We start from the raw sequence: 14,169 nt of genomic DNA, 5'->3' as shown, positions 1-14,169 counted from the left end.
CCTGTAGTTTTCCTCCAGCAAGTGGATTTTATTACTTTTTACCTGACACAGAATAATTTCCTGTGATTTTAGCAATTGAAATGTCACTGCAATAATTCAGTACCTGCTTCACTGGCTGCTGTGTAATATTGTCTGTCCTATCTGACTTCTCTTGTTCTTTTGTGACCCTCACGGTATTACGTATGGAGGCCTAGGGTGTCTTTTATTTTCACGCTCTTTAATCGTCCTTGTCTTTGTTTGGCCGATTTCTTCAATTCTCGAAGTGTCAGACCCCTTTTTTTTTTCCATCTTCACAATTTCATGTTGTCATCTTTCATCCTTCATCACCACCTTTCTGAATAACATTCAGAATTGTAATTCGAGGATTTATCCTCACACCAAGGTGATACCATAGACAGTCGACCATGAACAGTCTTGAAGAATAATTCCACTGACTGCAACCATAAATTGCAGGAAAGATAGCATTCGGATTCGGTGGACTGTCATTCAGAAGATAATGGTGGATCGGAGCGTCTAGAAACTCAACAGTTCGTACAAACCTTAAACATCAAAGGATTAAACCTAAAAAAATCTTGTTCTTCTCGATACACAATGTTGGCTCCTTGTGCCAAGCTGGAAAATTAAAGATCATTACTGACATCATAAAGAAACACAAAATTGTAAACATAGCTCTTCAAGCAATCAGAAATGGTGATCAAGGCCCTACAGAATCACAGGGATACTGACTTTATAAAGGAATCCCTGGAAAAAGAGTCCTGAAAAACTGTCCACAATTTGGCAATGGTTGCCTTACAGATCTGAAAGTTTTCGACTCTGTCATAGGATCAAATCTCAGTCCCCCAGACTTGCAACTCTAACTTTGAAATCTGCAAATAAGAAATACACAATTATCAATGCACATGCTCTCACCAATCAGAAAAATAATACTCTGAAGGACAAAGAAGAAACACAGAAATTTTGGGATCTCCTAGATCAAGTCTTAATCAACATTCCTCCATCAAACATAAAAATTCTCCTGGGTGACTTCAATGCTCAACTGGGGCAAGAAAGAAGATACAGAGATATCTCTGGAAAATTGCCAGCACATAAATGGACCAACAAAAATGGTCAAAGGTTAATTGAAACTTGTAGAAACCATAACCTGGTCTTAACATCAACATGTTTTAAGAGGAAACCTCACAAATTAAAAACCTGGAAACACCCTGTTTTCCAAAAGGGCAAATGGCAACTGGACCATGTATGCATGGATAAATTTCACCATCGTGAAATCTACAACGTCAAAGTTTTAAGGGGTGAAGACTCAGGGTCAGATCACTATGTTGTGTAGATCAAAATAAAATTAACACCAATGGTAAGGAAAAGAGCTCAGAAAAAAAACCAGAAGAAAATTCAACCCAACCATCTTAACAAAAAAGGATGAATACACTAGGAAATCAGGTGAAGGGTCTATCAACTATAACACACTAGAAGAATTAACCACCAAATTAAAATCCGTAGCAGAAGAGTTGCCTCCAGTAAATCCCAGGAAGAAACATGAGTTGTGGAATGCAGAATGTGACAAGGCATTAGAAAGAAGACACCAAGCTTGGATAAAGTATCAAACCCAAAAGTCTGAAGAATCACATCTAGAAATAAACAAAGAAAGTCAACCCATGAATCATCAGACAGACAAAACGCAAACATCTTAAAAATACCCTAGGAAAGATAGAAGAGAACTTCCAGAAGAAACAGTCAAGAGATTACTACAAAACCTTTGGGAGATATCTTAAAAAGTATGAGTCCTCGACATTGGTGCTGAGAGATAAGTCAGGAAAGTTTGCGCATAGTAATCAAGAAAATGCAGAGATCCTTGCAAAGGCATGTCATGAAGACCATGTATTTGCAGAAAACTGGAACAATGCTGGAAAACCTGTAGTAATAAATCTCCACCGACATCTTATTGAAATGTGGATCACAGAGAAAATTCCAGAGCACTGGTCCTCAGGAATAATCCATCTATTATTTTAAAAAGGATATAGAACCAACCCAGATAATTACAGAGGAATAACCCTTCTGGACTGCACATACAAAATTTTCTCCCGCATAAATTACAATAGGATCAAAAATGTTCTGGGGCCACAACTTAGAGAATATCAAGAAGGATTTTGACCATACAGAAGCTGCTCAGACCAAATTCTTAGCCTGAAACTAATAATGGAGTATTACAAGTATAGAAACAAACAGTTATTCATCTCATTCGTGATGACGATGATGAGTCCCATACTTCTTTACAGAGCGTAGGGGAGCGACGCGGGAGACCCGCGGCGCCTTTCTAGGCAAGGCCCTAGTGGAGGTGGTTTGTCATTGCCTTCCTCCGACCGTAATGGGGATGAATGATGATGATGAAGAGGCAGGAAAAATCCCTGACCCCGCCGGGAATCGAACCTGGGACCCCGTGCTTGGGAAGCGAGAATGCTACCGCGAGACCACGAGCTAAATCTCATTCGTAGATTAAAAAAAAAAAAAAAAAAAAAATATGATAGTGTTCATAGACCCACACTTCTAATAATCCTTAGATCATATGGCCACCATCCCAAACTGGTACGACTCATTTAGCTAACTTTAACTAACACAAATTCAAAGGTAAAGTTTAGAGAGGAAATGTCAAAAGCTTTCACAATAAAAACAAGACTCAGACAAGGTAATGGATTGTCCCCTTACATTTTTTGTGTGGCTCTTAATCACATCATGACAATCTGGCAAAAAGAAAATCCATGTAAAATTGGAGGAAAATCAGCAATAAGAGCAAACAGCCTTAGCTCTCTTAGCCCTTGACATGGAAGAAATTTGTGGCCAGGACACAAGTCTCCAGAAAATTTCTTCAAGAATAGGATTACAAATATCCTTTGAGAAAACTGAAATCATGCCAATGAAACCTCTTTGTATATATAAAATCTTCATAAATGATCAAGCAATTAAAAAAGTTCTAAAATTTAAATATCTTGGAGAAATTATTTTGCACAACTTGGGTGAGAAACCAACATGGATAAATAGAACCAACAAAACTAAAAAAAGCACAGTTTCTAACCTGGTCAACATATAATAAGAAATGCTTGTCAATAGACACCAAGATCAAACATTACAAAACTGTAACTCTCCCCAAATTAAAAATGACAGAAGAACCAATCGACTCCTCGAGACTGAACGAAGAATTATCAGAACATGCATCAATAAAAAATACCAGGTTGATGGATTCTGGAGAATCCTGCCTAATGAAACTGTCTATTGTGAGATTGACCCAATCATCAGCACAATGAAGACTTAGAATTACTGATGCAGAGAACAAAAACAAAATTGACACTTTCCTTATGAATCATAAATTTGCAGCAGAAATGACACACAGAAGACCCTCAGAGATTTCAGACGAGTTAAGAAAATTGAATTTGGAATGAATGAACTAGTACTGGGCTGAGTGCAAGAAGCAAGTGGTCAAACTTCAAAGAGAAAGTGAACATGGAGTCACCCAGGTGGTCCAATGTGACCAATCAAGTTAATAATAATTATTATTATTATAACAATAATTGTCTGCTTTGATCTGTATTTTTTTCCATCTTGATTATTTGATAAACTCGCTTGTTATAAAATAATTTTGTTTCTACCATTTGAGAGAAATATTTTTCTTGTCATTCTGATTGAAAGGGCAGGAGCAAATAGTGATGCAGTTCATTAGCATCACTGGAAGCTACATGTACTGTCACCACCTAATTTTTTTTCCCCTCATTCACAATATCCATATCCTGCATTTCTATTTCATGCTTTTGGCAACCCCAAATTCATTTCTCATATTCTTGTCTTTAGAACTCCTGTTCAGAATAAATTTATTAGGATTCATCTCAGGAATAAGTTTGTTGTTGGATGGTGAATGGTCATCAGCAACAGCAGCATCCATTATCTCCCTCTCCCTCCCCCCCCCCTCCCCCTCCCCCCCCTCCTCCTCCTCCTCCTCCTCCTCCCCCCACGGTAACCTTTAGTTTTTAAATGAGCTGACACATTGCACAATTATATGAAATTGAGTTGGGAGAGGGTTATTATTATTATTATTATTATTATTATTGCTATTACTATTATTATTTTTCTTTACTCTCAGAGTTCTCTAAACAAGCCGAGAAAGATGTACTGAATATCAAGGACATTTTCTACTCTTCTTAGATATTATCATGCTGGATACTGGGCCTGTTAGATGTCCAGAAAATAAAATATAAAGTTCATCTGTTTGAAACACTTACATGGCACAGCCAGCGGCTGAGATGCTATCTACCTTTCAGCATCTCCCAAGAGATGAGATTATGTTAAACTTCTTTGGAATAGAGTATCACAGTATGATGCCTTGATTTTCCAGTATGCAACATGTACTGTCTACTAGTTTAAATACTACAGCTAGTTTTGAAACATCATTTGCATTTACTCTCTTGTTTTATCTGAAGATTTATCTTCTACAAACAATTATTTCTTAACGATTAATTTGTGAAAGAGGAACACCCTTTTGCTTACAGGTGGCACTAGATTAATAGAAAATTCATCCTGCATAGTAGGTAAAAAGCACACCTAATTAATTAATTAATTGCTATATTCCTCAAACTGTCTGCATTCTTTTGCTGAAGGAAGGAATCCCTGATTCCAAAAGGTATTGTCTCTGTTATTTATATTTTATGTGCATAGTTTTGGTAAAAATAAGCTTTTTCTCAAAAGAATTTGACATGCTCCTTAAAATATTTTGATGTATGTATGACAAAATTATGTTCCAGGTTTCTGCTTCTTGTGTCGTTCATCATCCAACACAACGCCACCTGGTGTTGGCGGGTGGTGAGGAAGGTGCTCTCGTTGTATGGGATCTACGTCACAGTATATACCCAATCACTGTGCTCAACGCACACTCAAGCAGTAGTATGAATGTTTTACTTCATTAGTGTACTTTTTTTGTTAGAAGTCCCTGTGTTTTCTTTTATGTTTATTTATTTTTTAAATATATTAATCCTTCATGCACTTTTATATTCCAATAGAGATTTTAATCAATTGATTTACAAATAGAAAAAATAAAATTCATTGGTCAATTCTCGAATGAGAAGTTCTGACATTAGGTGGGACGGTATTGCAGGACAGTTAGGTATAAAAGTGTCAATGTATCAGTTACTTGTTAGTTTTGTTGTGAAAGTTTGAGGACCTTTAGTGAAGATATGGAAAGGATAGATTGCTACTCACTGCATAGAGGTGGTGTTCAGTGGCAGACAGGCACAATGAAAAATAAAACTAGAAATATTTAAGCTTTTGGACAAAGTTCTTGCTAAAAATTAGGAACAGTAAAACTCAGGAAAGTGTAGAAAGAAAAGGACGGGCACTGAGTAATGTAAAGCTATACAGAATAGTACCAAAGGGAAACAGTACTGGGTTGTGGGAGGGACTGGAAGCTCATAGGCTTTCTCCATTGTAGTTGTTAGATATGTTCGTAATGTCTGCGTTGTGTGTTACGGGAACAAGTGTACATTTTCTGATTCATATGTTTTGGGACATCCTGCTGCTCGTCTCTGTTTAAATATCTTGTCATTAACTAACAGAAGTACCAATCTGCTATAGCAGAGGTAATCTTCTTCACATATGTATATTCCATAAGATGAATATGCACTCATTCTGGCTGATGCTAAATGGTTAACTCCTCAGAGCTTGGTTGAATGTGACTACGTTCATGTTGGCAAACCTGGGGTGCTGAAACTGGTGATTAGTCAGTGCTGCCTCTCTCCTAGTTTTAGTTGTTTTTCCATCATTGAGCTTAACTTGATTTTTTGGTTTACAACTGTGGTAGAAATCTCTGTAAAAGTAAAACCCCTTGGCACCAAGTGAACTACTTCTAAAATCCCAGAGGCTTTAACGGACCTCTAAGGAGTATTGAAAACTAACCAAGCAAGGTAGCATGGCTCTCGTGAACATACAGATTTAAGAAAAATGGCATCACCCTGTCTTCATGTAACAGTGTCTCTTTGTAATTAATTATCTTGAGGGGCTTGAAAGAAGTGTGTCCTGTTTACATGTGTAAAGGCCTAAGATTGTGATGAACTTCGAAATTATTGAAGTGTATTTGTAAAGGAACCTATTTTGTGAAGAGTATTTCCACCCATTTAAGCAATCTTATGCAAAGTAAAAGAGTTAGGGGAACATTCTTTTGTTACAGTGGAATTACACAACATTCAGAATTACATAAGAGGCTTTTGTTACAAAGATACCTTAGACCGTGAAACAGATGTAAAGATAGGGAGACGAGTGTGTACGCAATGTGTAGAACATAAACATAAATAAGCAGATTGTAGGTGAATTAGAGGAAGCAACAGCCTTAGATTTCTAGTTCTGTTATTATATGATGTTACATTCATTCCAAAATCTATAGGATACACATCAGCTAAATGATCTGTACAGCAGAAGCAGCTTGTGCTAGATACCACATGATTATACCAGGTGTAGAAATATGAAATCAGAATTTGGTTGCAATAATGCCATGGGGGGAGGGGGGGGGCGACACTTCTTTTTAAGCAAACCAGTCAGCGAGCCATTTTCGCACATTTTCATACAAATTGAAGCGTTGTTCAGCAAGAGCATGTCCCTGTGATGCAAATACATGATAATCAGATGGAGCAATCCCTGACCTGTTTTGCTGTGTGTGATGGGGTGTTACCCTGGAGCAATATGACTTTGTGTCACCTTTTTCCATATTCTGATCATTTTTCACATAACGCTCAATTTAAATTGATCATTTGCTGTTGGTAGTGATCAGTGGTAATGGTTTCACCAGGTTTTAGCAGCTCATAATAGATTACACCCTTCTGATCCCACCAAACACAGAGCATTGTCTTCTTTCCAAACCAATTTGGTCTTGCAGTGGATGTCGATGGTTTGCTTGGTTTCACCCATGATTTATGACACGTAGGATTCTCAGAATATTTTTCACCACCTGTCACAATTCGGTGGAGAAATGATTTTATTTTGTATCTGGTGAGCAGCATTTCACAAGTGGTCTTTCAATCTGCTGGCTGTCTTCCATTCAGTTCATACGGAACCCATTTTCCCACTTTATGCACCTTTCCCATAGCTTTCAACCAAAGAGAAATGGCTTTCAGCGTATCATTCAATTGTTCCACGAGTCCCTGTTGAGTGTATCATCTTCATCCAGTAAGGCCTGCAATCTGCTGTCTTCTAACTTCTTCAGTGGTTTCCCATGCTCGTCATTTCTCATGTCAAAATTACCACTTATGAATTTTTTGAACCATTTGAAACTCTGTGTTTTCCCAAGAGCAAGTTTGCTGAAAGTTTCGACAAACACTCAATGTGATACTGCAGCAGTTTTCTTCAAATTACAGAAAACCAGTGCTGTCCACAAATTTTAGTTCATAGGCTCAAAACTCGACATGTTTACAGGTTTGAAACAGATACTGATGTACAGAACTTGGGTTACTGTGTGCTGATATTCGTCGTCAGCTGTTACAGGAAGCAGATGGCCCTGCAGACGCGTTCTCATGGGCCCTACGCTGACGGCTAGCACCGTCTGTTGGGAAATTCTGGTTTCATACTTCTACACCTGGTGTACTGTTGTGAGGTGCATTATGTCGTTACGCAATAACTTATGGTAAACTTGTATTTTGGTGGAGACACAACTGATGTTCGTAGAAAATTCGGAAATTGAGGGTGATTTTAAAAAGTATGATAAAGTAAAAAGAGAGAAACTCAGTGGAGCTAAATTTCACACATCGCCCTTTCACAAGTACTGTTCACAATATGGTAACTTTTAATCACATTTTTTTGTTATGCCTTCAGCTGTACACTTGTATGTTTGTTCTGTACTGGTTTCCTGTGAGGATACAGGAGAAAACTGTAGGGTACCGTCAAACGGGGTGATTTTGGATGGTTGTGCTGTTACTTTAATTATAACTTTCGTATATATTGTTAGATTAAATTGATTGATATGGAAGTGGTAGGGTATATGTGTAACGAATAAAATATCCCAGAACCAGAAAGTGTGTGTGTAGGTATATTTATCTAAGGCAGTTAAATAAAGTGTCTGTAGTCACCCCATGGATTGGGGTGATTTCAGACACCTGTTTTTTAAATCTCTGACTGAAGTTACAATATATAGAGGGCGAATTCGGACAGTTACTGCCTTCTTCTTTTTTTTTATTTTGGTGACATATTACACATTTTAAGGTAGTCCTTTGTTAGGAATAAGTGATATCCGTAATATATAAAATTCATTCTGACATTTAATGTAAATTCTTTCTTAAAAATGGGAAAACTAAAAAACATCCTGGACAAATCCAGAGAACATAAAATCAAAATTATTGCATTTCAGGAATCACGATATACAGATGAAAATCCTTTTGATTCAGAAGGATACAGGATATACAAAGGAAAACCTGGAAAACAAGCCATGGCAAATTGTCCACAATGTGGAACTGGATTTATAGTAGATATATCAATACTTGGTTCAGTCACGACTTTCAAATCATACTCGGGAGAGCTCTCCATGATGACAATAAAATCAGCTGATAAGATATACACCCTAATCAACGGAAATGCACCAACTAACATCACTAACAAAAACAAAGTAGAAGAAGTAGAAGAATTCTGGAACCAATTAGATAATATTCTCCAAAAAATCCCAAATAACCATGTCAAAATACTTATGGGCGATTTCAATGCACAAATCGGTAAAGAAAAGAAATATCGATATTGGGTAGGTAAATGGTCAGGGCATACACAGACCATCCGGAATGGCATGCGACTCATTGAAATCTGCAAAAACCACGACCTATTTTTCAAATCAACATTTTTCAAGAAAAGAACCTCGAAAACGAAAACTTGGATCTCACCTAATCCATTACTAGGTAAATATCAGTTGGATCATGTAATGATCTCCCGCGTAAATACAGTAGAAATCATGAAACTTAAAGTCCTTAATGGACTAGACCTAGAGTCCGACCATTACCCAACAAAATTCTCCCTGGATGTCATTCCAGAAAAAAGAAAATTCACTAAGAAATCTCCACACCGTAAATATGATGTACAAAAGATAAATGGTAATGAAAAATTTATGAAGGAAACACAAAATTTAAAACCACAAAATTGGCAACAACTGCAAGCAGGACTTTTAAAAACAGCTGAAACAGTAGCACCGCAAAGAACAACACGTAAACACCCATGGTGGACAGATGAGTGTGACCAACTGATAAATCTCAGACAACAGGCGTGGCAAAATTGGTTGTGCAACAATAATCAAAATACCCTGGAAGATCTCAAAGATACCAGGAAAACAGTCACAAAAGCAATGCGAACAGTCCGTAAACAACACGAAGACAAAAAATTGCAAGACATAGAAAATGATTTCAAGAAAAACAATTCCCAAAATTTCTACAGAGTATTCAAACAAAAATTAACAAAGTACTTCCCTCCATCACTCCAATTCAAAAATGAACATGGGAAAATTGCCCATACCAACACCGAAAACTGTGAAATTCTTGCAAAATACTTTTCTAAATTACTGAATTGTGAAAAGCCTGCAGAAAAATTTGAGTTCCATCATACACAACGAAACCCAGACTCAAAGCCACCAAGTTTACAGGAGGTAAAAGAGATAATTCAGTTACTGAAAAATAACAAAGCATCAGGAGAAGACCAAAACATCGGAGAATTACGGAAAAAGGCAGGAGAAAATCTTATTGCAAAACGCAAAGAAATTATACATGAAATCTGGAAAACTGAAAAAATCCCCACAGATTGGAAGACAGCAGTCATACATCCTCTGTACAAAAGAGGAAGTAAAACAGACCCGAACTACTATTGTGGAATCTCTTCATTGTCAACAACATACAAAATTCTGTCTAAAGCCCTACTAAACCGCGCAGAACCTCAGCTGGATTCAAAACTAGGCGAATACCAAGGTGGGTTCAGAAAAGGTCGATCATGTGTAGAACAAATCCTTAACTTGAAAAACTCAATGAAATATTTACATAGTACTTCAAACAAAAGTTATGTCATCACGTTTGTCGACTTTAAAAAAGCATATGACAGTACAGACCGAGAATCCCTTTTTGAAGTATTAGCAGAATTTGGACTAGATCAAACGACAACAAACATCATAAAAGAAACTCTCATGGAGACCAAATCCAAAGTAAAATTTATGGGAGAATTGAGCACAGAATTTGAAATAGACACAGGAGTACGACAAGGAGATGTACTATCCCCAGTGCTCTACAATTGTGCTCTTGAAAAAGTTGTTAGAGAATGGAGAAAAGCAGGTGCACCAGCACACAGACTGGGACCAAGACGTAAGGGCATAGAATTAGACTGTTTAACATTTGCTGATGACATGGCACTGATTGCACAAGACATTACCGATGCACAGAAACAGCTAGAATTATTACAAGAGCAGGCAGCCAAAATAGGATTACAAATTTCATTTGAAAAAACAAAAGTTATTACTGACATCAAAGATGCACCTTGTGATCTCAAAATTGGTTAATAACTACATCTCTCGAGTAAAAGAATTTAAATATTTAGGTGAATGGATTGCAGAAAATTGTAACGAAAAGAAATCTGTCAGATTAAGAGTCCAGAAAATGGAGACGGCGTTTCAGTTAACAAAAAACATTTACAACAAAAAGAGTTTCTCATGGAACTGCAAAATACGACACTATACAACAGTAATTAAACCCGAAGCTCTCTACACATCTGAGACACTAAACCTTCAACACAGAATGCTAAAAGAGAAATTAGAAGTGAAAGAACGTAAAATAATGAGGAAAATCCTAGGACCAAGAACTAAAGATGGTGTGCATTATCCAAAACCCAATGCAGAAATATATAAAAATACCTCCAAAATAACAGACACAATGCGCATGAGAAGAATCCAATTCATGGGGCACTTAGAAAGAATGGACTCAAACAGGTTAACGCACAAAATTCATACATTTTTAAAGAAGAAAACTACAAGACCGAACTGGTACAAACAGACGGAAAGAGACCTGAGAGAATTAGGGTCTCCAAATCTACATGATAGAAATGAGATCAGAAAAATCACAAACACACGGGGTTTTGAGGAAGAAGAGAGGAAAACTAACCGACATACGCGGTCTACGCAACGAAAGCTAGCCCATTCGTTGTTTATGAAGGAATACTGAGCGAACAGAAAGGCCAACAAATGTTGATTACACGTGGTCCTAAGTGATCCATCCACAAAGAAGAAGAAGAAGAAGAAGAAAATTCATTATATCCTTCCATAAGTTTTTATTTTGCAAGAATTTAAATAATTTTTTTTTACAGTTCTTAACTGAAATATTAGAAACAGACAGAAACAAACAAATTAATTTAACTAAAAATAAAAAATAAAAAAAAAATAAAAAAATTCTCACTCATCATTCTAAATTAAGTTGCAAACACTTTAAATAAACTATTGTCTTCAAGTCTAAAGCACATCTTCTCGAAAAATAAACATTCCTCTCTTCTCAACTGGTATGGGAAGTATTCTCGAAATTTGCAATTTTTCTATTGTGTCTTCATCGGGGATATTCGGAAACACAAATATATTTTTACTGTTATCGTGTGGGCGGAAGAATTTCACACTTACTTGCGTAGCACCAACCTTTGTGGCCACTCCAACATACTGCCTTGTTTGCTCCATGTTTCCATGTTTATATTTGTACTCTGCAACAAGAAAATCCTCTTCTTTCAGCAGTAAAACTTCATTGGATGATGTGTCATTTTCACTTTCACTACTGCTAGAATCACTGTCACTTGTTTCAGCACTGTTTTCGTTTCCTTGAAAATCTCGGCCAGTGATTGATTTTCCAGGTTGAACGTCTATAATTTGCGGCTGCGGCAGGAGCTACCAAGCTTATTTGGAGGATAACGAATTTTTTTGAGCATTTCTTGGAAAGTGGAAGACCATGCATCTGTGTTGCTTTGCTGGCTGCTCTCATTATCAGGCAATTTTCGTTAAACATGATCTGGATCAAAAGGGATTAGGCCCGTGGTGCGAAATCCACCCTTTATGTTTTCCTTGGAGTTTGCTGAAATCTTAGTCAGTGTCTGCATCAGAAGAGATGGGAAGGGATCATTGGAAATGGTCCCACGAGTGTGTTTCTTCCAATCAGTTAATACAGCTCACCACGCTGCTTTCATTGGCCTTAAGAAGCTTACATTGAGCATTTGGAGGGGCTGCGTGCTATTAGGGGAAAGGAGAATGAATGAAATATTGTTCCGCTCACACTCTTCAATAACATGTAAAGACACGTGACTGGATAAGTTGTCTCCAATCATGACTGTCCGCCCGTTTTGCCTCTTCAAATAGGGCAAAGAGATTGTAAAGAACCAGTCTTCAAATTCTGGCAAGTCAAACCATCCACTTTTGTTCCTATTGAAACAAGTTCCTTGTGGTCCACCTTCTTGCCACGTGTCCTACAAATGCTCTGATTTGTAAAGGGCATATGGAGGAAGCAGTTTACCATCAGCACTAGCTGCCATCGTTATTGAGACACTAGATTTTGATGAGTCCATCACTTTTTCAGCATGCTTACTTCCTTGTTTTGTAGTTATCTGCTGCTTGCCTGGATCATCTGACATGTTGGTTTCATCGTAGTTGATCATGTTGCTAAGTGGGAGATTTTCCAGCTTTGCCTTGATATTGGAGAAAAACATCTTAACAGTCTCTTTGTTCACTTCTGCATGAGCTTGTTTAATATTTTCACTTAAGCAAACGGAAAGATCTTCTGACTGTCGTTTGAGGAATAAATGCACCCATTCTTCTCCTGGCAAATTATTACGAAATTTCTTCTCTTTTTGGCCAGATTTATCAAGGTAGCCTTTAATTAAATATCTAATATCCAATTTAGTGAAGGGAAATTCTCAATGTGCAGCCCTCAAGATACCTTGCTTCAATACTTCTTCTTCTTCTTCTTCTTCTTTATTTAGCACTTGCTGTCCTCCCATTTTTTTTCGGATGTGCTTCCTGTACTTTATTTTGTTGGGTTGATTTGGGTATACCATACAAATCACACACTTTTCTGTACGATAATTTACCACTCTGAATATCACGAACAGCTTTATCTAAAAGTTCTGGGTCATACTTACACCGTACTGTAGCACCTCTAAAACAGTACACAGTTTTACAAAAACCGACATTATTTTATAACCTTGCACGAGAAACTCGAAAAACTTAACAGAAGTTGTCTCAATGCTATTAGCTACTGACCGCGTCGACAATTACGGTTACAATAACTATTCCCACTCAGCGCAACAATAGAAAGTTTCCACTTTACGATAATGCATGGATTTTTAACACTGAGACTGTTTGTCAGTTATTCACCTAAGGCAACAATTGACACAAAATAAAAGTTGTGGAAAGCGATAAATGTAATATTGCACTTAAAATAACTGGCGCATGGATGTTAAAATAAGTAACTCTTTGTTTCTATGCAGTGGCAAAGAGCAAATAAGCCGTACTGTCCGAATTCGCCCTGGTGATCGAAATCACCCCATTTGACGGTACAAAAAAGATAAATATAGAATATACACAAGCACCATGGAGGAATAAAAAAAGGCTATTTTCAAAACCACAGTAGTTAAATAGTGTACAGCAATGAATCAAACATACATTTTTGTCATGTGTGTGCCAGCCAAATGTAGAACAAATATAATTGTCATAAAAGTCTGTCTGAAGACAGTACGTATAAATGTGCTGTTGTTGTTGTTGTTGTTGTTGTTGTGGTCTTCAATCCTGAGACTGGTTTGATGCAGCTCTCCATGCTACTCTATCCTGTGCAAGCTTCTTCATCTCCCAGTACCTACTGCAACCTACATCCTTCTGAATCTGCTTAGTGTATTCATCTCTTGGTCTCCCTCTACGATTTTTACCCTCCATGCTGCCCTCCAATGCTAAATTTGTGATCCCTTGATGTCTCAAAACATGCCCTACCAACCGATCCCTTCTTCTAGTCAAGTTGTGCCACAAACTTCTCTTCTCCCCAATCCTATTCAATACCTCCTGATTAGTTATGTGATCTACCCACCTTATCTTCAGCATTCTTCTGTAGCACCACATTTCAATAGCTTCTATTCTCTTCTTGTCCAAACTAGTTATCGTCCATGTTTCACTTC

At 37.3% G+C, this 14,169-nt stretch overlaps 1 protein-coding gene across 1 annotated transcript in view; it reads left to right on the top strand.

The window, feature by feature from the left end:
* The window catches only part of LOC124796407 (nucleoporin Nup43), a 213,555-nt gene that overhangs the window by 173,021 nt on the left and 26,365 nt on the right, over nt 1–14,169 (top strand). The window contains exon 6 of the mRNA XM_047260584.1: nt 4,785–4,923. Coding sequence (XP_047116540.1) covers nt 4,785–4,923 — 139 coding nt within the window. The remainder of the gene's footprint in view (nt 1–4,784; nt 4,924–14,169) is intronic.

The sequence above is a fragment of the Schistocerca piceifrons genome, chromosome 4 (genome assembly GCF_021461385.2).
Source record: "Schistocerca piceifrons isolate TAMUIC-IGC-003096 chromosome 4, iqSchPice1.1, whole genome shotgun sequence".
Classification (NCBI taxonomy): Eukaryota; Metazoa; Arthropoda; class Insecta; order Orthoptera; family Acrididae; genus Schistocerca; species Schistocerca piceifrons.
This window is presented reverse-complemented; position numbering and strand designations above follow the sequence as displayed.